The sequence below is a fragment of the Hydra viridissima genome, unplaced genomic scaffold (assembly GCF_058129835.1).
Source record: "Hydra viridissima isolate aposymbiotic clone 2 unplaced genomic scaffold, HvirCarnegie_v1 scaffold_3, whole genome shotgun sequence".
NCBI lineage: Eukaryota > Metazoa > Cnidaria > Hydrozoa > Anthoathecata > Hydridae > Hydra > Hydra viridissima.
The window spans coordinates 3,418,063-3,443,849 of NW_028324302.1; the positions used below are offsets into that span (position 1 = coordinate 3,418,063).

Here is a 25,787-nt window from a genome sequence, read left to right on the forward strand (position 1 = left end):
AAACGTTTTACTATGGCATAATAGATTAAAAAAATCGGTCTAAATTTAATCTGAAAAAGTCTTCTTTATATATAAAAAACTTCGCAAATTTTGTCTACGGAATTTGTCACGTGACTGAAGTGCCTAGTTAAAGCAAATTTATTGTCTTCTAAAAAGGCTTCCGTTGTTTTTATATAACCATTTAACTGAGACCAAATCAAACTAAAATCTCTCATAAGCGGAAAGCACGTTTTTATTTAACCATTTTTAAAAGAGTTAACCCAGATTGTCTTCTAAAAAGGCTTCCGTTGTTTTTATATAACCATTTTACTAAGACCAAATCGAACTAAAATCTCTCATAATTGGAAAGCACGTTAATTGTTGTTACTTAAGTTATTAAAAAAAAAAAAAATCATCGAACTTGTTAAAAAAGATCCAATCAAATTTTTATCCAATTAAATTTTAAAAGATCCAATCAAATTTTAAAAAAGATCCAATCAAACTTTAATCGTAATTGTATTTTGAAAAAGAACCTGAACTCATCATCATGTACGCACCTTCCTATGAAAAACTCATCATCATGTACGCACCTTCCTATGAAAAACTCATCATCATGTACGCACCTTCCTATGAAAAACTCATCATCATGTACGCACCTTCCTATGAAAAACCAATGACTTTCATGAATATAGTAACTGCAAAAAGAGGGTGCCTATAGATGACTAAGTATTTTTAAAGTATCTAATAAAGCACAAATCTAAATGTTGATTTCTTTTCTGCATTTATTTCAGTGACAAAAATTGCAAAACAAATTGAAAAACGAAAGAATTAACTCATAAAATTTACGATTGTCAGGAATTATTCTGCTTGACTACAAAAATGTCATAAAACAAATTCCATGAGAAAACATATTACCTAAAACAGATCCCATGAGAAATAAAATTCACAATTACTATTTTAAGAAGTTTGCGCCTAAGAAAAGACAGAACTCGCATTTCTCTTTGCTGCTTAGATTTTAGCGAAAAATTAAATGTTTGGTGAAGGTGTAAAAACTGTGAAAATACAGATAGAATAAAGTCAATTTAATAACCGCGACAAATAGGAATTGTAACTGAACAATCCTACAGACTAAACCCCGTCTCCAACTACTTTTAATTTTTCGATTTTTTTTATAAGCTTGTGGATAAACTGTTATCAGTGGGTTTTGATATTGGCTCTACGAAGTCTTTGATTTGACGCCGTGCTAAACGTAAATATTGTTGCTGTCTATAATACATCTGAATAACCCCTTTGATGAGTATGAAAGTTGCACCTCCCTGCATAAAAAAAGAATTAGGATATCACTTATCATAGATAAGCGAAGAATAGAAAATACTCAACAATTTATAATCGCAATAAAGTAAAAAATAAAACTTTAATAGCAAAATATTATATATATAAAACAACAAACCAAAATGGCTCTTTTAAGAGGAGATTCCACTTTCGCAAAAAAGTAATTTCCACAAGCTGTTGCAAATGTTGGAAGAGTAAAAGCACCACACAAGATTCGTGTTGAACCATTTAAATCATTTTGTGAATTTGTATCTTGTGGTTGCCTCAAGGGTCTATTATCTAAATCATATTCTCCAAACAGTTTCCTTAAAATCCACCAATTTTGAGAATGCTTTCGCCAAAAATTTAAAATATAATCTTCCCATCGAATCATCTTTGCAAGAATCAATCCAAATGGAATAACTGGAAGTCCAACTAAAAGAAATAAAGGGTCAGCCTTTTCCATTACTTCAAACCCTTGCTTGTGACCCATCACCTGCATGACAGTAATTGCACCAAATGTAACTGCAGACCAATATAATGAACCAATTACACCCCCTGCTGCTACAACATTAGAAAGTTTGTATATCATTTTATCACCACTATCAATAAGAAGAAGCAAAGGTCCTAATGCTGGGTAGTCAATTGTGTATTCAGTATTACATTGAGGACAAAAAACACGAACAGTTGGGTTACCACGTTGCTTTTCATCAAACCATCTTTGGAGGCATGAGTCATGGACCCATTTAGTTGTTCCACGACACCTGCATGGACGGTTCCACACAGCAGTTGGATCATCATCATCTGTACCAAAACAAACCCAACATGTTCGCCTTAATAGAGTTATTTCAAAGTTAAAAACAAATAGAATAACTATATTTATAGATAGAATAAAAGGCTTTTCAATATAATGGTTTTTGATTAATTCTTTGGCTTATCTTTTTTCTAATGTACAGTTGTTCTCAGCACATTTGACAGAAAAATCTTAAAGCAACCAAATATAGAATCTAACTTCTTAAGTAGATTTGTAACTAGAACATTTTAATTTTCTTACAAAGTATTTCAACCCTTTTTTTTTTTTTTTTAATAGTTCTTAAATGGGTGAACATTTTAAAACCACTATTTTGAGAATATATAAATTTTGAAACTATGGTCATTATTTTTTAAACCAAGTTTTATATTTCACTATTTGATGGAATATATATAAAACATGGTTTGAAAAAGATAATAATGAAAGTTGTAAACAAAGATAGTAATGAAAATTGTCAAGATATATTATTATCTTTGCTCATTAAACCAACTGATAAAACTCTTAATTTACAACTATTTAAATGTCCTGATTTTAAAAAATTCTTTTAAAATCTTTTAATACAGAACAGTTATTTCAAAAAATATGACATCAAAGCAAAATAATGTGAATAACTTATCAATTTGCTTGCTTTGCAATCTACAATTAATTTATTCGCAGTTATTTATATAAGTAGATTAACTTAGATTAGAACTCTTGTGTTTTTTTTGCACAAGTGCCTAATTGTTTTTAAATTACCTTTAACTTCCAAAATAATTTCGAACCTTGAAATAACTGATTTAATAAAGAATATTTAGGTTTATAAAATTAGAAAGGAAATAATAAAAAAAAACTTTTCAAGATTTTTAACCTAAATTTCTTTTACTTTTGATTTCTACAATCAAAAAATTGTCTAATAAAATAATTTACAGATAATTTTTTCTCAGCTATTTTGGTTTTTTGTAAAATTTCAATAGTTATAGGTGCTTTATTCTGCAATATGTAAACAACTGCTTTTTTTTAAAAAGAGTATAACTGAAATATAAAAGTGTTTGAAAAAAGGCTGACAAAATTTTTTAATTAAAAATTATGAAATTGGTGTTTTGTTAATTTTAGGAGATTTCTTAATATAATATTTAGTTTTTCCTAAATCTATATAATAGAATAGCTAAATACAGACACAAAGTCATTTAAAAAGATTAAGAAATGGGTGTAAAATCAAATTACTCTTGCTTTTATAAAAATGAATATGTAGCATTTGCATATTCACAAAAATAGAAAGTTTGAAAAACATGATAAATATCAAGTCATAAATTGCAAGCTCATATAAGTTCATAAATTGGAAGCTCATATAAGTTCATAAATCTCAAGCTTATATAATGTCATCTATTGTATGCAACCTACTTCCAGTCTGAAAATTTAATATTAGCTAACATGCATATGTATAAACAAGTGCCTAAAGTTAAAAAATAAATTTACATTTTTCGTATTTTTCAGCGCAGCTCAGCTTAATGCTGATTAAAATTGTGACAAAAAAAAAAGTGCCGTTAACATAAAAATAATAATAACAATAATAATACAGTTTTAAATTCTTAACACCATATTTTCTGATACCTAATAACTTTAAGATTCATAATATTTATCGTAACTAATTTTAATTGTATACAAATTCTGAGAAATAGGTTATAAATAGCCAATATGGCTTTAATTTAAGATATAATTAACTAGGAAACCTCACCTGTTATCAGTAGTATCTGCTTCTAGAGTATCCATTAGATTTTAAACAAACAAAGTACTTTTAAAAAATTCATTACCGATTATGCCATTTAGAATATATATACACTACATAAAATACTTTTATAGTTTTGTTTTTAAATTAATGACAGTTACAGACCATGTTAAGTCAAGTTAGATAAAAATATTCTCACCGCAGAGTGTGACGTTAAAATCAGTATAAGATGTCCTTAAGGTTCGCAATCATGCTTTGTTGACGGTTTCCAGTGCAAAATTTTATATAATAAAATTCTGTTCATTACACATTAGAAAATTTCTATACTGTGGATTCTAATTTATACCTTGGAATTTTATGCTTCTAAAAAAAAATTAAAACAAGAATCTGCTTATATATAAGGAATTAGTAATTTTTACGGTGCAAAAAATCTTTAATGTATGAACAATCTTTGAATAAATTTATCTAATGTTTTTAACTGGCCACTGAAATTGCAATGAAAGTACCATTCAATTTAGGAAGTATCTAGAAAATAATAGGTCTGTCAGAGACAGTCTGTCAGAGACAGTCTGTCAGAGACAGTCTGTCAGAGACAGTCTGTCAGAGACAGTCTGTCAGAGACAGTCTGTCAGAGACAGTCTGTCAGAGACAGTCTGTCAGAGACAGTCTGTCAGAGACAGTCTGTCAGAGACAGTCTGTCAGAGACAGTCTGTCAGAGACAGTCTGTCAGAGACAGTCTGTCAGAGACAGTCTGTCAGAGACAGTCTGTCAGAGACAGTCTGTCAGAGACAGTCTGTCAGAGACAGTCTGTCAGAGACAGTCTGTCAGAGACAGTCTGTCAGAGACAGTCTGTCAGAGACAGTCTGTCAGAGACAGTCTGTCAGAGACAGTCTGTCAGAGACAGTCTGTCAGAGACAGTCTGTCAGAGACAGTCTGTCAGAGACAGTCTGTCAGAGACAGTCTGTCAGAGACAGTCTGTCAGAGACAGTCTGTCAGAGACAGTCTGTCAGAGACAGTCTGTCATTTCCAAAACAGTCTGTAGCACAATTCTCAACACATTAGCTATCACTTTCATACAGCTCGAAAAAAGAAATAAAAAAAGGTTTATAAATACTCTGATATTTCTCAAGAAGTGACAATTTAGTAACCTATAACTCAAGGAGATGAAACCTGTATTAAAGAATTGAAAAAAAGCTTATTTTTTTATCGAAAAAATATTTTTTAATCAAAAAGCATAATACCGGATACTAGTGAAGCTGCCAATTGTTCATAAGTTTCTTTTGGTACAGATTTACATTTGAAGTTTGTTCTACCTTGTCATGAACAAGTTCTTTCATTACTATAGAGTCCTAGTTAATTAAAAAACTTTAAAGATTTGAGGTGCACCTAGAAATAAGATGTCCAAGATGCAAATACCTGGTATTTAGACCAAACTGTTAAATGAAAAATATTATATATTACATATAAAAACATATGATGTGATATAAACAGAAATAGTTTTTCAAATAAATCCATCTTCAACTTGGTTTCAAATTTTCACCTACTAACACCTTTATGCTTAAATGCTCTCTCAATAACTGTTGGAAGTTTAATAAATTTTTTAAACGTTTAGAAGTATTTAATAAGATTAAAATCTTCTTAAGCCTGTTTTATAATGATTTAAATATGAGTTACCACAGGTTTATTTGGATGGTTCTAAGTAAAGATACTTCGGCTAGGGTACAGAATTGAGAGGTTTAAATTATATAAAATCATTTAAATTTTTTTACGAATCTAAGCTACTTCACATCACTTGCAACTTCACAACTACAGCAAAAAAAATTTTTTATTAATATTTAACTTATAATCTATGCACAAAAATTTTCAAGATGTAGGTGTTAAAAAAATTGCAAATATCTCACTAAAGACATACCGACCAAATATTATATTGACAAAGTCGTATTTGGTGCATCACTAAATTTGATGATATTTCCAAAATTAATGTTCGTTTAATAGAATATTTAATTATCAGAACCGTATTTAAAACCTGTATTTAAAACCGTATTTAAAACCCGTATTTAGAACCGTATTTAGAACCGTATTTAAAACCTGTAATTACGGAGATCTGTAAATACAGGTCTTCATTACGATCAAAGTACAATGCGTTTATAAAATTTACGATTATTGGCTAATATCGCACATGCAAAATGAAAACATGAAAATATTTTCGAAAATTTAATCTGATGGTATCAGTGAGGAGTTTGCATAATAGCAATTTAGCATATACTACAGGTGCTGCACAATTATCAAACTGTAATAATTTGTTCGATTATTTTGAAAATCCGAACAAGCTTCTATTTTGAAACTTATAATGTGTAAATGTGATGTTAATTATCGATGTATTAGTACAGTGTATTGCGTTGACAATAACAAATGTGCTGAAAAAGTTTGTTATTAAAACTAAACTAAAAGCCAAATTCTTTTTGCGAAAAAAAAAAAAAAAAAAAAAAGAAAAAAGAGATGACGTGCATGAGTCAGATAAGTACTAATTAGTAATGTGCAGTGAGGCCAGCATAAAATCTTGTGTACCTAAACTCCCTGTTGCTCAATCCACCAATGCTCCAATTACATTAGCTCAATTGAGTGCCATTAAAGCAATTTTATTTTAAAATTTCTATAGGGAAATAAGTGGCGTTATTCCGAGAATTGCAGAACATGAAAGTCTAAAAGCAGATCACATGAAAAGCTTTCTGTAATCGAGAAAACATTTTTAACAATTTTTAGAAGGAAATATTGAAAAACTTTCATGCCGCAAAAGTTTGCTTACTTTATGCCAGCTACTTCTAAGAAATTACGAACTTTTTTCATTTAACTCATGACTCATTAAAACATTAGCACTATGTTTCATTTGCCACCTGAGCTGATACTTGCTGATCTATGAAAAATTATCTTAAAAAAGAGCCTTATTTTTACGATTAGTGCGATCTCAACATTTTCTTCTAGCTGTTATTATTCGAAATACACTTTGACATTTTTCATGGCGTTTGTTCTTTAAACTCAACAGTTTTTTTAACAATTAAAAGCTTTTTGCGGTAAAAGCTTCGTACAGTAAAAACTTTTGTTTTGTAAAAATACAGAGCTATTTCGGAAACAAAAATTGTAACAAAAAATTTGTAAACATGTTAAAGATTCTTTGCTATATACATATCAAATCTTTACATGGATTTCATTTCATGGTTCTCCTCGATGAATTTTTTTTAGGAGATTTTTTTGGTCGTGCATTTTGTCGATATTTTTTTTTTGTCGTGCATTTTGTCGATATTTTTTCCTTTTAGTAAGTAAAAGTAATTAATAAATCTCTTCGATTTTCCCGAATTCTTTGCGATATAAGTTTCTGTTAATCGCAAATTATGAAGAGCTTTTTCATATCGTATTGTTTGCACTTGTATAGAGAAAATAATTTTAAGACCCAAGCACTTTAATAATTTATTTGAAGAACTGTGCCATGGGATCATCGGATCTTGCTCTTTTAATTCGATAGGCGGTAAGTTCTTCTTCAGTAGGTTGTCGATTATCAGTATTTAAAGAATTATACGCTCGCTTTCTTTCGTCAATTTCTAATAAAGAGCTCATATTTTTCATATGCTCTTCTTCTTTTTGCAGCGCCTAAAAAAAGATTATAGAATAAATATCTGATATCTTAAATTATAAATCTGAGCTAAGAAAGAAAATAAACTGCCAAGTTACTTTTTTAAGGCGTTCGTTCTTTGATAAGGCATCTTCTTCAGACGATGTTTTATCCCGCGACTTTTTATCTTTAACAGTTTCCTTGTGCATCTAAAATTTATGAATAATTTTTAGCTTAATTACCAACTCAGTATATCAACGGTATACCTTGATATACAGTGTATTGTAATATACGTATAATAATAATATTAATAACATACGCATTGGCACGAAGATGGCTTTTTATTAGATCTGTTTATATCGAGATGGCCAGAATCAAAAAAGTTTTATAAGCTTTATAAAGTAAGCTTTCAGGATTAAAAAAATAAAATTTCGATAATAAAAAAGTTATATATGTTTCTGAGTACTTAATTTGCTCTTTAAAGTTAAAATGAAAAAAAAAAAAGGTATCAAACGCGGAAAGTAAGAAATTTTAGAGGAGGATGGATATGTTTGTATCAGTTCAAAACCTTCAGGTAATCCAAACATAACTTGATTTTTCACTCAGCAACAGCGTTGGTTGACTGTTTTAATGAAAACTTCCATCTTCAAATAATTTCCATCCTCTCCCACCCTGAAGAAGGATGTTTCATTGGTTTCGTCGAAAGAAAATCTATTCCATAAATGAATTAAGTGATTTTTAGAATGCATTAAAAATTGTAACGATCGAAAGATCAAAAGAGTTAAAAATGAAGGAGCATTTTTTTGAAATCTACAAATTTGTTGTTTATAGCCATATCGTCGGTATTTTTATATAAAGTTCTAAGCCATTCGTACTTAGATGATTCAATAAGATGCTCTTACATTCTTGAAATGATTCAATAAGATGTAATCTATTTTTTTTTTGGTGAATATTTTATCATATATTTACATATAGAGCAAATTAATATATTTACATATAGAGCAAATTAATATATTTACATATAGAGCAAGTTAATATACTTACATATAGAGCAAATTAATATATTTACATATAGAGCAAATTCGGCAGAACTCAGAGACATCTACATAAAATCCAGATAAAAGACAGCAAAAAATGCTTTTAATTTTTAAAAATTCATTTGGCAGTATTCATATACACATATATATATATATTGCGATATATATATATATACCAACCTCAACTAAAGACTTCTGTGAAACAGCTGAGCTTAATTGATCTTGTTGCTGATCCAATGGTGCACCACTCTGTAAATACAACAAAATGACATACAACTTTCTGTTACAGATCAAACTAGAGATGTGACAGGTTTTTTTGGTTCTTGTTTTTTTGGTTTTTTTGGTCGTTTTTTTGGAAAAAAAACACAGGGGTCCGTTTTTTCGGTTTTTTTGGTAAATATTCAAAAATTCATCATTTAAGCTACTAAATTCAAATTTAATAGAAATATTATTAAACCCATTTTCTTTTCAGATTTATATAGGAAAACTAAGGCTGAATTTGACTAAAATTCATTTTCTTTTAATATGCTTAAAGGTAATTGTTTTATTGTTAATTTTTAGGTTAACACGGTTATAGCAGTCCTGTATAAAAAATTATTAGTTAATTTTATCTTCCTCTATTTAGTTTTTATTGACTTTATTGTTATATATTGACATAATAAAGACTTCTTATCTAAATTTATTATACTTAACTACATTTACTCAATTTTAATTAATATTATATATACATGTGTATATTATTATTATTGTTATTGCTATTGTTATCATTATTATTATTATTACTATTATTTCTATTATTATTATTATTATTATTATTATTATTATTATTATTATTATTATTATTATTATTATTATTATTATTATTATTATTATTATTATTATTATTATTATTATTATTATTATTATTATTATTAATTTGCTGTACTTATAAAGTTTTGAGTTGCAAATAAAAAGTTATATGCAGTTTAAATGCTCTTTTTAATAATCAATTATGTTCTCTATTTAACTATATTTAAATTTTAGATATTTTGCTTAACATTGTAAATTTTAATTATAAAAATGAATAAAGCAGGCCATACAGGGGGGAGAAATAAAACTGTAGTTGCCAATTTATTTATACCTATGAACCAAATTAGCAAAATGGAAAGAGTTAAATGCTCCTTTTGCTTTGACATTATGTCTAAAAACGGAACTCGAATGACTAAGCATATTGAAAAATGTCGAAAATGTCCTGATGAAGTAAAAAGTCTATATGCAAACAAATCAGGTTATTGTCAAAAACAGCAAGACTCTCCTGGAGATGCTGAACCAAAAGCAAAAAATCCACGATCTGATTCTTTTGGAACATCCTTTTCTAATTCAATTTGTAGAAGTAAAATACCAAGTTCCATGTTTGACAGCATGACAAAAACTGAAAAGGTGTGTATTGTATTTTTTAAATTTTAAGACTTATTTGAGTGATTAACTGATTTGGCAACTAGCTTATCAAAAGTTCATGATGTATAGATTTTAGATTTGTTTTATGATTGACTGATGTACCAGTATGACATTATCTTTTGCAGGAATTGATTGATACACACCTAGCCAGAGCAATATATGCTAGTGGATCGCCACTTCATATAGTAGAAAATAACTATTGGAAAATCTTTTTGAACAAGTTACGTCCTGCTTATAAGCCTCCATCAAGACATGATGTGTCAAATGTGTTATTAGATAATGAATTTTCAAGGATTTCAGCAAATGTTAAAGAGATGGTAGCAACTGCAGATTATCTTGGATTGATGTGTGATGGATGGAGCAATTTAAGGTACAGTAACAATTTATTATAATATTAGTTGATGCAATTGAAGCTATATTATTTAGTTAATAAACAGATCATATTTGTTTATATGTTTTTTCTTCTTTACAGAAATGAAGCTATCATTAACTTTGTAATGACATTGCCTTCTTCATCACCCATTTTGTGGAAGACATTGCCTACAGGTAAAACCATAATTCTAGTACTGTATACAATGGATTTACTTAACAGACTGGTAGACTTTTAAAATATGCATACTATTTCATAATTAACTTTGATATTAAGTTTATAACAAACAACACTGAAAACCATTTCAGTAAGCAGAAATAACATATCAGTTAATTGGTTTATAATATTTATATAGTACAGTATATATAATATATCCTAAACTGTTTTGTAGGAACATTAAACCATTCTGGTGAATATATGGCAAATGAAATAAAGAAAGTTTTAGAAGAAATAAATCCTAACAAAGTTTTGGGCATTGTGACTGACAATGCTGCAAATATGAAAAATGCATGGACTTGTCTAAAAGATTGTTATCCCCATCTTCATTGCTATGGATGCATTTCACATGGTTTAAATTTGCTGTTCACAGATTTTTTAAAATTGATAACTTTAAGTGTTTTGATGTCACAAGTAACTGATATTGTTAAAGAGATAAAAAATTCTCATTTATCTGTTGCAGCATTTAGAGATATACAAAAAAAATCAGCTAGTGTAGTAACATGCATTTCCTTGAAACTACCAGTACGAACTAGGTAATACAACTAAAAGTATAAATATACTGTATATTACAAAAAAAAATTGAACTATGTAACTAATTTTATTATACGTTCATAAAAATAGATTTCATTTAGTAAATTACTTTACTCTAAATTTATCAAAGTTATTGTAATTTCTTTATGTTTTATTTAAAGGTGGGGATCAACTGTAGCATGCTTAGATAGCATACAGAAAAATAAGCAACCATTAAAAACATTGGCTATTTCTGAAAACAGTGGACTTAATTCAACAACAAAAATTATTCTTCTATCAGATGTTTTTTGGGACAGGGTTGAAAGTTTTTTCAAATTGCTGTCACCAATAGCTGATGCAATAAAGAAAACTGAATCGAACACTCCCATGTTATCTTCTGTTGTGGAAACTTTTCACTTCTTGGAAGACCACATTTTTAAAAACTTAACAGTTAGCCCATTCTCAAAAAAGGAAGAAGAAGAAGCCAAAAAGGTCTTCAAGAAAAGAAAAGATTTTTGTTTAACAAAAATTCACTTGGCTGCCAATATACTAGATCCCAAATTTCAAGGCAGAGTCTTGACTGGAGAACAAAAGGTATTTACTACACATAGTTCATATATGATTCTTAAAACCAAATACATAAAAGTAAAATAAATAAAAGTAAAATTTTTGAAAAATTTTGAATTATCTTAAATAGTATTTTCAAGTTTGAAAATACTATTTAAATAATTAAAGTAATTTTAAAATTATTGAAAGAGAAATCTTTTTATAGATTGATGCATGTGAGGCGATACACAACATTGCTGCAAGTATGCCTGAAGTAAACAAAGAAATTATGATGTTTGACTTGGCTAATTACCAATCAAAGGGTGGCATATTTTCCAAACCTTTTATTTGGACTGCAGTTGGAATAACTCAACCCATAAATTGGTGGAAAGGGTTGTGTTCCTTTACTGAACTATCAAAAGTTGCATCTAGAATTCTTCAGCTACCAGCTTCAAGTGCAGCATGTGAGAGAAGTTTTAGTACTTATTCTAACATTCATAGTGCAAAAAGAAATCGCTTAACAACTGAAAGGGCTGGAAAACTAGTTTTCATTTCACAAAATTTAAAACTTGAAAATATTGAAAACTCCAGTTATGAAAATGGCACAAGCATAACTACTCCTCAAATTAATAACTTGAGTGTAAATAAAGTTCCTAGCACTTCAATCCCTTGGTCAGAGTCTGAAGCAGTTAACGTAGAAAGTGACAGTGACTTTGTTTATGAATCATTAGATGAATGTTGTCTAGGGTGGGAAGACTTGGACTCAGAAAGCACATCCATTTAGAATATCTTTTATAGTTTAAATACATGTTAAAATTACTAAATTATTGAGTTTTTTGCTTAAATATTTACACTTCTTTTTAATTGTGTGTATACTACACTACACAGTGCTACACTACTTAGCACTAAATTAATAACCAATTAAAACTAATAAAACATTATTATTAAAAAATATCAGATTATGTAAATTAAATAAAATTAGAGCTTTTTTTATAAGGGCTTACTGGCAATATAATTCAACATATGTAACAAACAATATAAGACCAATTTATTACATAATAAATATTAGGATTTTCTGTTTCTTTAAAGATTTGAAATCTGATATTATATAAGCATGACATTGTATATTAGTATATTTAAATTATAAAAATGGTTATTTTGTCATGGACAAGTATAGTTTCTGTAAATAATGAGTGTAATATTTAGGATGTACAACAATATTTAAGAAGTAAAACATGACAAATAAACATTCTCATACAATATACCTAGATTTATAACTAACTTAGTATTAAATTGCCTAATGAATATACTTAATAAATAGCTCTTTTAAGTTTTTTATTAAAACATTAACTTTAAATTGGTGTTTATATATTGTATTTGTGATAATAATTATCATATACTATAAACAGAGAGAATAAAAAAAAACTCTTCCAAATTATTTACCAAGAAAAAGAAAAAAATTGTTTAAAAAGTCAAAAAAAACAAAAAAACACCAAAAAAACCAAAAAAACACGTTTTTTTGACCCAAAAAAACGCAAGAGGAAAAAAACGCGTTTTTTTGCAACTCTAGATCAAACATATATATATATATATTGCTCTTTTGAGTTGTATTATGTTGAAATGCAAAACCTCACGCTCTTATAAGATTGGTCAACATACATACATACATACATACATACATACATACATACATACATACATACATACATACATACATACATATATATATACATATACATATATATACATACATATATATTTATAATGAGAAAAGTTTCTATATAAATAAAATAAACACTGTATGCTACATGAGGAAATTTTCTGCAAATAAAGAAATTAAAAATTCTTTTTGTCCTAACTCATTTTATCCTCATCATTTGAATCATGATTTCAATTATTATACTTACTGTTGTTAGTGATTTTGTTTTTATCATTTTTGTTATTGTTTGCTGATGCTTTGTTATTTTAACTGAGTTTTGTTTTTCCAATAAAAAAAATCGCTAAAAAGTTCTTTAAAAAATTTTTCAACTGAATTATGATCTTTATTGAATTCTGTTAATGTAGTTATTTTTTAAAATAGTATTTTCAGTAGTAGACCAGGGTTTGTTTAAAAAATAAGTCAACTGACACAATTATTAAATTTTAACTTAATCTAAGATTAAATGAAATCTGCAGAGGGAAAAAAAAGGAAATTAAAAAAGCAATTAGGAATTTGTTAAAACTAAATGTAGAGAGAACTCACTTTAATTGCTATCTTTCCAGCTTCACCTGTACAATATGACAACTTAATAAAAGAATGGCAGCATTCATAACCCCACTGAAAGTCTTTCCAATATGATCCAAAAACAGACTAAAAAGAAAATAATGATAATAAAGGTTCATAAAAGCATAAAATAATAATAATAAAGGTTCACACGCAAGCAAATTTAAAAAACAAATAAAACAATCCAATCCCTACAGTGTGATTATTAAGGTACACATCTTCTTCATACTTTGATTTTGTCACAGCTTTTTCTTGACCTGTAAATTAATAAAGTAGTAAAAAACAACAGCCACAAGAAATCTCTTCCTGAAAACAGATGTTAATGTACCTTTCACAACTTTTCCAGATCGTGAATACTCCACATATTCTTCCTAGAACATTGAATGATTGCAAACATTTTTCATATTGAAAGCTTTTTGATTGTTAAATGTATTTTGCTTGAGATAAAAACTTACAGTCTGAGCAAGTAGTAATTCCTTAGGAGGAGCATCTAAGTGTTCTGCACCACCATACTAAATGTAAAATGCTTAGTAATAATTATAAGATTCTTGACATTCTTAATGATAGAAACAATGCTACAAACAATAAAACTATTAAAGTATTTTAGAAGATCCACATAAAAATTAGTGATGAATTGAATATAGCTATTTCAATACAATATCCCTTAAGATAATAAATGGGAAAAGCTGGTGGCATCATTAGTAAAAATACCTTTTCTAGGATCCCTCCTTTCTGCTCTTCTTTAAAAGCTTCTTTTTTCACTTTGTATGTTTTATGCAATAATTCAAGTTTTGTGGGATCTGCTTGTAAGTGAACATCTGCACCTCTTTCATATGCTTCCCAGGCAAATACTACACACAAAAAAAATATCCAAAATATCTTTTTCTACACTATTTCATATGTGAAAAGATAATAATAATAAAAAAGATGAATTTACTTTTAATAAACCTGAACATTAGAGGTTTTAGTCTAAAAGGTGAACTTAGGTGAAGCTGACTTATATCTATTACATGTAAGCTTTACAAAGTTTTCAACAATTATGAATCTTTAATTGAAAAATTAGTAACAAGTGAAAAATCAGATCACTAATTTCAATTTATGTAATTTTTTTCTTACATTGTGCACCAGCAATATCTTTAACTTGCCCAGTCGTTCGAACAAAATTATCTCCTACATAGTCTACCCTGAAATTAAAAAAAAATTATTAAAAAAAAAAAAAATTTAAATATTGTTTAAAATTTACAACAATTATATTGTTATACTAATTACAATTATGTAACAAATTAAAGTTTATGAGAAAATAAAATTAAAAATACAAATAATACTTGCATCTTTCCAACTCCACCTCCTTGGTTAAAAGGATTCTCCCTCATTGAACGAGTTTTAGCATCATAAAATGCTGAGTTGAGATCAAGATTATACAAATACTAAAAAAAAGAGATCAATTGATTGATTTTCAGGCTTCAACAGCAGACAAAAAAGTATACGATTCTCATAACTTTACAATGCAGTTACATTTACTACAAACTTAACACAAAAATACATAAAAAACTTATCATTAACTTTTTAAGTTACAATAAATTTTACTTCAGATATCTCAAGCTTCGTTTTTAAAAGCAACAGAATGATACCTTAGCTGTGTCTTCTCGTATCCTTAAATTTCGTACAGTCTGCCTCCTGTAGATGCAATTCAATATAAATATTTTTTAGCTTCAAAATTAAATTACAACTGTCAATATTGAACATAATATAAAACTCACACATTAGCATCAAACTTTTGTCCAGGCATATCAACTTCGTCAGCATACTTTTCCTCTTCTTCATCATCATTATTCTAATACAAAAGCCATAAAATTTTACTTAATCTACATATTCTTTAAAGAGATAATCATAAACTTTACATAATCATAATCTTTAAAGAGAAAAATTTAAGCTATTAACTTGAAGTTTCAAATTATTCATTTGTTAAAAAAATACCATTTTTCTTCATAAATGATATTTTTTTAAATTTTACAATACACTTATAAGACCATCACTGATAAAGGCTTCTTTGCAATCTACATGCATGATATAATTGAAAATTAGAAGAAAAAGTTACCAATTTTGTAATTTTTTTCCCAGATTGTAACTCTTCTTCTAGCTGAGCAGCTTTTAATTGCCTCTTTGCCTAGAAAAATATTTACATTTAATTTGTTAATTACAAAAAAATTACATACCTTTTTTCAGTAACCAATTTTTATTTTATGAAAACACATAGTTTATCATAAGGTTATTAAAAAATATAACATAAATATAATTTTAATGCACATTACTTCATCAACTTTAGCATATTCCTCCAGAACTTTACTATGTACATGCACATCATAACCAGCCCATCTAAATATCAAATTGGGAAATAATTGCTAAACTTAGTAAGTTCACTCAAAAAGACAACTTCAATTGTCAAAGTAGACAACAACAAAGTAGACAACTTGAAACACGCTCACTCTGCAAGAATTTGTGATGATTGGATTTTTTTAAAAATTAAAATTATTAATAATTTACAACTAGAAATCAAAAACTCACCTATCTCTTTTTCCATCATAGTCAAAATTTAATTCGCCCTAAAAAAATTGGAAAATATTGGTATAAATTGTTAATGTAAGTGAGTATAAGTTAACTTAATCAGACTGTAAGATTAATCTTTTTACTGGCAACAATTCATCTGGCTTTATATCATCACCAGTAAATCTTGCACCAACTTTACGAGGACGCTAAAAATATAAACAATTAAAACTCAATTTTACTATTAATTTTTGTGAAATTCAAGTATTAAGGGCTTATTAAAAATATTGAAGTAAAGCACTTTTAAAAATTAAAAAAAGAAAATATTCCTAAAAGTATGATAGCTAAAAAGATTAAATTGATTAAAAAGAACTTAAGATTAACAATATGACAGAGAATTAAACGATATGACAAAGAATATTGAAGAAACTTCATTTGTTTTTGTTTTTTCATCAATAAAGTGTTTAAAAGCATGTAAAAGAGACTCATTTAAAATGAAAATTACGAATTTACAGAAATTCACTGTGTAACCTCTAAACAATCCTTCTTCTTATGAGTTATTGCACCACAATTTTCACAGGCACCTTTTCTAAACTTGGTTGCAACTTTTTCCTGAAAATTTTTTTTTACTATAAAAGGCAGAGAACAATAAGCAAAAAAAAAAAAGCCATGATGATAAAAATCATCTTGATAATTAAATAATACAATTATTAATACTTATTGCAATAGTTAAAATACTTATTGAGTTTTATTTAAAGTCTTCTATACCAAAGAAATTTAGAACTTGATATTTAAAACTATTTAGCATAACTTTCTAGTTTTATTTTGTTTTTTATAGTTTAAAAATAATTAGTTAATATTGTTAGTCTTGTATTTATGCAATTGTCTGCTAACTTTTTTACATCCTCTAACAGAAAAAATAATAATAATAAAAATAACCTCATTGACTCCTTTCTTATACCATTGCTCTAAACCTGCAAATACTTTTTTTTTCTCCGCTTGAACACGTTGATGCTTTAGAGTTGGTCTTAAAAGTAACAATGCTAAGGATGTAGCAAAATTTATATCAAAAAAATCAAATTCTTTTCATTATTTGACACCATGGCAGTTTACCATGTAATAAAACAAGAAAAATAACCAAATATTAACTCATAGCTTTTAATGGTGTCTAAGATATAACTAGTTGAAGTTTAGTCCTCCAAACATAAAATGAAATTTGTTATTTAGCTGTAAAATCTAAATAATTTTTTGAAATATCTTTGAGAGATAACTATAACTATACTTTTAAAATTTTCAGATTTTCAAAAAAAATTAGAAGGTTCTGAGGCCAACAACTGAGAAATTCTGTTGGCTTAGGATCAACATTCCTCTGATAATTTTCAATGGCTCTTCAAGTTTTTACAATTTGATTCCTGTTGAAATTATATCATTTTTCAAATCCTCAACAGTAAGGTCTTTAGGATCAACAGAGTTTACATTCAGCTTGTCCCTTTTTTGTGGATCAGGAAAAAAATTTTATCTTGTTTTTTGATCGTGATTATGTACATTGTGATTTTATGAATGGATTTCAATTAAGATAGTTGACGCTTCTACCTATTTGTTATCACAATTGTCATTTTAATTGATAAATTCTTTTGCCAAAATAATTCATTATTTATCAACTTCATCATATATTGACAAAGTTTTAATTTTTTCTACTTCTCTGTCTAATTCTTATTATATACTTATTTCATATATATATGAACTACAACTTTACTTTTGAATAAAAAAATCTTTTATTCTAACTTCCATTAAAAATTAAGAGATGATTGTGTGTAGTTAAATAGTTATAAACCCATTTACAGAATCCTCTTTTTTTTAGACTTAATTTTCAACTAATACACAATTAACCAAATATTGACCAACAAAAATGAAAATATAGTTATGTACCAATTTTAATAGTACAAGCACATCTTCATCAGCTTTCTATCAAAAAACAGCAGCATTCAAGATAGCAGATTTTTTTTAAAGATTAGTAAGTAGCCATACTTCAGAAATATAAAGACAATACATTCAGGATTTCTATAGATTTATCTGTTAAATCTGTCACTTCAGTTTTTAACAATAATCTGTGTATAATGAAAAACTATCCATTACAACTTTTTTTACTAACTTTTAATGTTATTATAACAGTTACTATTACTAAAACTTAATCATACCTATTCTCTCCTACATACCAAGGAACTGATGTGATATATTGAGGAATATGAGGATTAATGTCCCTAAAATGAAAAAAATATAATGCATATTGCTGCTTGTTAATAGAAAAAACTAAACTACAGATAGATTATTTTACCGTCCTTCCTCATCAACCTCTGGAGGAGCAGTTCCAGCTTTTCTTGCCTCTTCTAATTCTTTTTGCTTTTTCCAATCAACTCGCTTTTGTGAATTTGTAGAATCAAGCTGTTTGGTATCTTGATTTGATGCAACTACAGATGCCATATTTGTATAAGTAGAATATATTTACCATAAACAGCTGAAAAATATCACTTAAAAATTTTTTTCTTTGTTTTCCAAATTCTTAGCATAATTTTTAAAAATTGACATACATGGCATCTTGATCTAACCTAGTTTAATTGTATTTAATAGTATAATTCATTCTTCTAACACAGAATTTTCAGGCAAAAAATGATTTTAAACTGTATTCAAGAGACTTAGTTGAGTAGATTTCCAGGAGGATATATAAAGTTGGTATCTAATATGGCAAAACTCAGGTAGGCATCTAACACAGAATTTTCAGGCAAAAAATGATTTTAAACTGTATTCAAGAGACTTAGTTGAGTAGATTTCCAGGAGGATATATTAAGTTGGTATCTAATATGGCAAAACTCAGGTAGGCATCTAACAAGTAATTACCTACGCTTAACTGCATACGAATTTCGTTAAAAGTGGATTTATAATTTAACTAAACTGTTTTAGATTTAAAAGTTAAACAGGTAATATTTTAAGACAAACAAAGGACGCTGATTAATTAAAGAAGCAAGGGAGAACCTGTAATTTGTTATATGTTTGATTTGTATTTGGAAAACATTATTTCGGGTTTTTTATACTCTTCACTACGGTCCGCGAAAAAAAAAAAAGCGATACAATGTTATAAGTTTGAGTTAGAAATGATTATTTTAATAAGCATTTATTTTGAAGCTCAGAGTTTTCTTATGGTTTCATCAGTTGATATTGTCAATTTCTGTTTTTAAAGGTGATTATTAAAATTATCAAAAGTACCTACTCTCCATCCCCTTTTCTGAAAGAAATTTGTCAAACAGCGCTCATGTAAATACCAGGCTTGCAGAGCCGGAGTCGGGAGCCGAGGATCCGATAGTTTTTGCAGGAGCCGGAGCCGGCGCCGGAGCCGAGAAAAACTAGTAGATCCCGGCTCTCAAAAAAATTTTGAACTGAACAAATTTTAGATTAATTTTTGACACATTTTTTTAACGACCTCTGCACTTCATTCAAGAAACTTAAAACTCAAAATTCTATAAGTCTCTAACAAATCATTTCATATACAATAAAATGACTTACAAGTTTAGTCTAAAAATAAATCTCAAAAAAATGGCCGCCACCATATATTTGCTTAAATTGTTTTTTTAAATTCTTATTCTTGTGAAATGAATGAAGTGCCATATTTATTCTTATCTTCTGTCATTATTTTTTTCATTTCAAAATTATTCAATGACCCAAAAATAATCTTGTATTTTTCTTTTCTTCTCCTGCAATATTTATATAAAGTTGAATATATATTTGGAATTTTTCCGCGATTTCTGTTATTTGTAAATTGCAACCATGAGAGATAACGTAGAAGACGAGAGGTTATATGATGAACTGAAATGGTTTGCTTATCGCGAAGAGGACGAAGTGTTTTTTTGTCAAGTTGACATTAGTGTAGGGGAGGAAGTCAGCAAACTTTGCGGTGCAACATGCAAAATGCAGTACGAGGGAAAAGAGCAACGGAAAAAAAAAACCACCGCCAACATGAAACGCCATTTTGCCAATAAACATTCGACACTTTTGACAAAAATTGTTGAGGCAAGAGAGCAGAAACTGAAGAAAGAGAAGGCCGAAAAGGAAAAAAAAAGCACCTCATCCATTTTTGGAGGAAATTAGGGCTCGACTAGTGAGACGAGAAAAGTACAAGCACCCATCGATCGCTTTCTCAACAAAGTTACCATCACAATTTCGAAAGAGGACTTCAAGAAAGGCATGAATATGACGGTTCTTCAAAACGGCGCTCCCTTTAACCTATTCAGCAGTGAAGGAATCAAGATTTTGACTGGCGATTTGGAAAAAACATTTTGGCTTGAAAGTCAAACGGAATTCTGCTCGTCAAATCATGGCTTTGGCTCAAAAAAAGCGGGCCAAGTTAAAAACCAATCTACAGGGAAAGCTGGTTTTTCTGAAACTCGACGGAGCTTTTAAGACATAATCGAAGCTTTCTTGGCGTCAATTGCAGTTCTTGATGGATAGCGAAATCAAGAATCTCTTGAAGGCGTGCTGGAATTGTATGGCATCAGGAAAAAAAATGTCCTCGGAATTACGACTGATAACGGATCGAACATGGTGAAAATGGTTGGAGACTTTGGAAAGACAGATGAAGAAGGTGACGTCACTGACGAGTCTGCTGAAGAACTTGCTGGCGTTGAAATCGAAGAAGAACTTGAGGTTGAAATTGAAGGTGATCTGCCGGATGCTTATATCACTGACGACGACGACAACGACGACGACGACGTGTTTGAACAGCAGAGGCCTTACTTCAACGAAATATCGAAAAACATGAATACCGTTAATCTGCAACGTTGTGGTGTTGAAGACGGCTTGGAAAAACGAGGCATTAAGTCTCTGGTTGGCAAAGCTCGAGATGTAGCAAAAGCTTGTCGAACGTCGAAAGCAAATGAATTTTGCAAACAACACAAAACTAAAAAGGTACATACAATTGGTAAAACTAAAAAGGTACATACAGATTGCAAAATATTTTTTGAATAATTATTTTGCTAATTAACCCTCTCCCATTTAGTGAATTAATCCTTTATGTTATAAATACTCTAACCCTACAACCTCCGACCTGCACAAACTCTGTACAACCTACAACCTGCACAAACTCTGTATAAACCACAAAATGTATTCCTTGATTAAATCTTAAACCGATTGCGATTTATTTTAAATGTTTATTATGTAACATCTTGAGATGTAAATTATTTGTTGAAACACCGCAAGAACTCACTAACAAAAAGCAAACGAACGGACAACCAGAATCCAATGTTAAAATCAAGTTCAACATCCCACACAAACGCTCAAGACAGCCCACTTTAATTTAAAAATCAAGAGGTGATTTTCTTCAATAAAGGGAGCAATGTAAGGGGAGAGAATTAAGTTAAAAACAGCGATTAAAAGACGCAAAAAACATTGATTGTACTAACCTTTCCTGTAAATAAATTATAACAAAATGAATCGTGATGAAGAAAAATTCAAAAAGCAACGATTATCAAAAGACGCACACAGGGAGAGTTATTTAACCTCTCATCTAAATAAATAATGATTATTTATTGCAACCAAAATCCAGCAAAGACTGTTCAAAGCTCAAAAAGTATGTATGTATGTATGTATGTATGTATGTATGTATGTATGTATGTATGTATGTATGTATGTATGTATGTATGTATGTATGTATGTATGTATGTATGTATGTATGTATGTATGTATGTATGTATGTATGTATGTATGTATGTATGTATGTATGTATGTATGTATGTATGTATGTATGTATGTATGTATGTATGTATGTATGTATGTATGTATGTATGTATGTATGTATGTATGTATGTATGTATGTATGTATGTATGTATGTATGTATGTATGTATGTATGTATGTATGTATGTATGTATGTATGTATGTATGTATGTATGTATGTATGTATGTATGTATGTATGTATGTATGTATGTATGTATGTATGTATGTATGTATGTATGTATGTATGTATGTATGTATGTATGTATGTATGTATGTATGTATGTATGTATGTATGTATGTATGTATGTATGTTTGTGTATAAAGCACGTGGTTGTGTTTTACCTCATCACTATTGAGCATAATTGGTTATTTGATATCTAAATTTTAGAAAGGTTTTTTAAAATGGTGTTAAAAGTAGCGATCTTGTGCCATCTTTTTTTCTTTTTAGAATTACGTTAAAATGAAAAAGACGTGTGGTGTAGTTCTTGTTTTATTATGTTCAACATTTTTCCTCATTAACTTGATGGTGATATGGCCTTTGTTTCTAAAGGAAAATCAATCAACATTTAAGTACCGAAGCTTGCATAACAAAACTGTATATCAGCCAAGATTCCATTCCTTAAAAGAAATCCATCAATTTATCTGGCAACAAATTCACAACCTGCAAGAAAATGGTGATTGTGAGAAAAAGAAAATTTTGCTGTGTAGAAATGTGGAAAATTATTCCGGATTTGGCTCCAATGTACACCGATACGGCGTTTGTATGCAAGTTGCCTATGGATTGGGTAGAACATTTTTTATTCACCAGGATGAGTATAGTCACTTTGATGGCGTATTTCAATGGGTTAAGCCAGAGTCCGAGAAGCGTGGTTATTTGAAAAGTAAGTATCTGTTTAACAAAACAAATGTATGCAATGCTCAAAACCCTTTATGTTACTTAAGGAATGGTTATGATATTGACAATACTCATCAGGTCATTGAGTTTAATACGATGAAAGAAATGGCTCCCTATCCAAGACACATTCCTGGTACGTTACCAGAGGAACTGAATGAAAACTTGCTTCATCTTGGAATAAAAACTCCTTGGATATGGTTTACATCACAATTTCTTGGTTATTTACTTCTGAGGCCAAACAAAAAGTTCAATGAAACGTTAAAAAGTATAAAACAAGAAATCAACTTTCAGCCACCTGTTGTTGGTTTTCATATCCGACATGGTGACAAGTTAACTAGCGGTGAAGCTAAATGTGTTAATGAAATTGCGTTTGTAAACGCAGCTGAAAACTATTTTAATCAAAGTGGTGTATCTCTCAAACGTGTTTATATTGCTACTGACGATATCCCTGTATTAAGTATTATTAGAAAATATGCTCCAAACTTTGTTATATCAAACTTACCCCCAAGTTATTTGTCAGTTGGTTTGGGAAACTATTTTCAAAAAGGCTTTGCTAAAGAAATTACAGAAAGCACATTGCTTGATTTGCATTTGCTTAGCAGCTCTGATTACCTTGTTTGTGACGTTTCATCAAACCTTTGCAGGTTAGTATATGAGCTGAAGCAAGCATTGCTCCCTTTTCAGCAAGATAACATTTTAAAAGCTGTTGGAGAAGAGCAAGAGGTTTATTACAGATGGTGGAATTTTATTTATCCATTTTCATGGCATTTTAGATATGGGCTAAGTGCACCAAATAAGTTTATATATCAAAACGGTAGTTTTTTAAAAGCTGACAAATTTATGTCTTCAACAAGCGTAGAAAAAACGACCTTAAATGAAGTGTTTAACAATTTTTTATTTTCTAAAAACATAAAACAAGAAGACAATAATGGAAAACAGTTCAAAAGTAGGTGTTGTGAACAACAGAACCTATTAGAATGGCCAGGGTGTCCATGCTACTACCTTTTTCCTTGTAGATGGGAAAAATAATAAAGAAGTTACAAAAGTGGAGCGTGTAAACCGATAAACCATAACTTTTTGACTTTGATTAAAGAAACACAATAAATCATTACTCTTCACTGTTAAGGTTTGAACAGAAGTAACTATGAATTATACATAGTATTAAAAATATATATATTCCCTGTTTTGTGCGAGGTTACAGCAAAGTTAGTATCGAGCTAATGTGTAAGTTGGCAAAGTAACAACCACGGCAAAAAAAGGGCACAGCAGGAAAAAAGGTGCATTTGCATAAAACAACCTTTGTATTATTAACAAGATATTGTTAATCGCTGATCACGTAATCAGCGATTAATTTAAATTTAAGAATTACAAAAACGCAAATAAATTTGAAATGGGATGGCATGTTTTTTGTAAAGCATTCAAACTGATAAATGCAAGTAGGCTCTGTTGGGACATTTTAAGTAAATCTAAAAAAAAACTGAATATTGCAGTTACGCTTTTAATAATCGGTTATTAGTCAGGGCTATGACGAAATGCAGCTCCTCAATGTTTGCGTGGGGTAATTTTTTGATTTATGAGTTAGTTTCAAATCGTGTTAAATTATCATTTATTTAAAAGAATGTGTTGATTAATTTTCTAATATCGGCATGCTGAATTGTTTGTATGCTAAAGAGCTGTAATTTGAATAAAATACCTCGCACCTCATATCACAGGAGTAGTTTCTACAGCTATCAAGTTCACGGGGAAATCATTTCGAGAATCGAGTTAATCGAGTTATTTTTTCTGATTTCTTATTCTATTTTGTCCTTGAGTCTGAGATCCAAAGTTACTCCTCTGTTTTTTAAAAAAACAAAGCAGAACAGATGATTGAATCGTCGGATTATTGAATAAGTAGTTTTATTTTTTTTCTCTTGTTTTTAAACATTTTTTTTCCTTAAAGCAATAAGTTAACGTTTGAGTTTTGGCGTTCAACTTTTAGAAGCTCGTGTTAACCCCTAATATACCAAAAAACGATTTCTAAAAAACTAATTGAATTTTCTATATTTCGAAGAGGAGTTTATACCTATAACAAACATGATTAGCTTCAGCAACTAAAAAGTTGTTGAGTAGTAATGGACCACACATTTACCCAGCGCTTGATTACAACCTTGTAGATAATTTTTCAGTTCTTCCACAATTATTTAGTGTTTGAAAGTGCACGTGAGTTTCAATCAGGAAATCTACAAATATTTTAAAAGATCTTTAAAGAACCTTAACAAAGGTCAGTAAAAAGGTCTTAAAAGTAAATGTTGATACAAATCTACATTAAGTTAAACGAAGATCTGGAGGTAGTAAAACGCGTCTTCATAATCTGCTAGCAAAATTGTTATTGGACACCGAGAAATAGCGTTTGTGAAAATGGATGCCTCATCCATCTGTTTCATATCTTTTATTTCTAAGATGATATTTGGAAGCGGTGAAGTCAGCTCATACACAAAATTTTCGTTAACATCAGGCGTAAGATAGTAGTGTTTACCTCCCCGAGATAACTACCGTCGTTACCGTTGGGTAGTCTGTTCTTTAATCCTTGGAGTGTGACATCTATAAGACCATTTCGTTAACACGCCTTATTTTTTTCTTTCCCCTAACACCTCCTACATGATTCTGTTTATACTTGTTTACAGTTGCGATCATAATTCTTGCTCCAAAAACAAAAGCAAGCCAGAGAAAACCCTCAAAATATTGAACGCTTCTAGACTTTGAGATGGTCACAGATAGAGGTTCTTTCCACCTTTCCTGCGTTGAAGACCA

The 25,787-nt window shown here is 29.2% G+C and overlaps 4 protein-coding genes across 4 annotated transcripts; 2 read left to right on the top strand and 2 right to left on the bottom strand.

Moving 5' to 3' along the window:
• Window positions 1-737: 737 nt before the first annotated feature.
• LOC145180775 (E3 ubiquitin-protein ligase MARCHF5-like) lies at window positions 738-4,037 on the bottom strand. Its single transcript, XM_090083138.1, has 3 exons — window positions 3,816-4,037; window positions 1,430-2,123; window positions 738-1,295 (listed from the first exon to the last, which is right to left on the bottom strand). The coding sequence occupies exons 1-3, from the start codon at window positions 3,848-3,850 to the stop codon at window positions 1,149-1,151; spliced, it is 876 nt and encodes a 291-aa protein (XP_089939264.1). The 5' UTR covers window positions 3,851-4,037; the 3' UTR covers window positions 738-1,148.
• A 2,918-nt stretch (window positions 4,038-6,955) lies between these two features.
• On the bottom strand, window positions 6,956-19,410 carry LOC145202408 (pre-mRNA-splicing factor SLU7-like). The gene is made up of 20 exons (XM_090081469.1): window positions 18,675-19,410; window positions 18,538-18,600; window positions 17,279-17,366; window positions 16,871-16,951; window positions 16,486-16,548; window positions 16,361-16,398; window positions 16,108-16,171; window positions 15,894-15,962; window positions 15,556-15,629; window positions 15,427-15,472; window positions 15,125-15,222; window positions 14,912-14,979; window positions 14,507-14,646; window positions 14,251-14,307; window positions 14,124-14,166; window positions 13,991-14,052; window positions 13,775-13,882; window positions 8,631-8,699; window positions 7,533-7,622; window positions 6,956-7,451 (listed from the first exon to the last, which is right to left on the bottom strand). The coding sequence occupies exons 1-20, from the start codon at window positions 18,818-18,820 to the stop codon at window positions 7,272-7,274; spliced, it is 1,647 nt and encodes a 548-aa protein (XP_089937595.1). The 5' UTR covers window positions 18,821-19,410; the 3' UTR covers window positions 6,956-7,271.
• On the top strand, window positions 9,372-12,395 carry LOC149890621 (E3 SUMO-protein ligase ZBED1-like). The gene is made up of 6 exons (XM_090081468.1): window positions 9,372-9,869; window positions 10,013-10,257; window positions 10,360-10,433; window positions 10,649-11,009; window positions 11,169-11,580; window positions 11,759-12,395. Exons 1-6 carry the CDS (start codon window positions 9,510-9,512, stop codon window positions 12,314-12,316), a joined length of 2,010 nt encoding a protein of 669 aa, XP_089937594.1. The 5' UTR covers window positions 9,372-9,509; the 3' UTR covers window positions 12,317-12,395.
• A 2,446-nt stretch (window positions 19,411-21,856) lies between the features above and the next one.
• LOC149890622 (alpha-(1,6)-fucosyltransferase-like) lies at window positions 21,857-24,701 on the top strand. Its single transcript, XM_090083363.1, has 2 exons — window positions 21,857-21,956; window positions 22,551-24,701. The coding sequence occupies exon 2, from the start codon at window positions 22,563-22,565 to the stop codon at window positions 24,024-24,026; it is 1,464 nt and encodes a 487-aa protein (XP_089939489.1). The 5' UTR covers window positions 21,857-21,956; window positions 22,551-22,562; the 3' UTR covers window positions 24,027-24,701.
• Window positions 24,702-25,787: the final 1,086 nt, after the last annotated feature.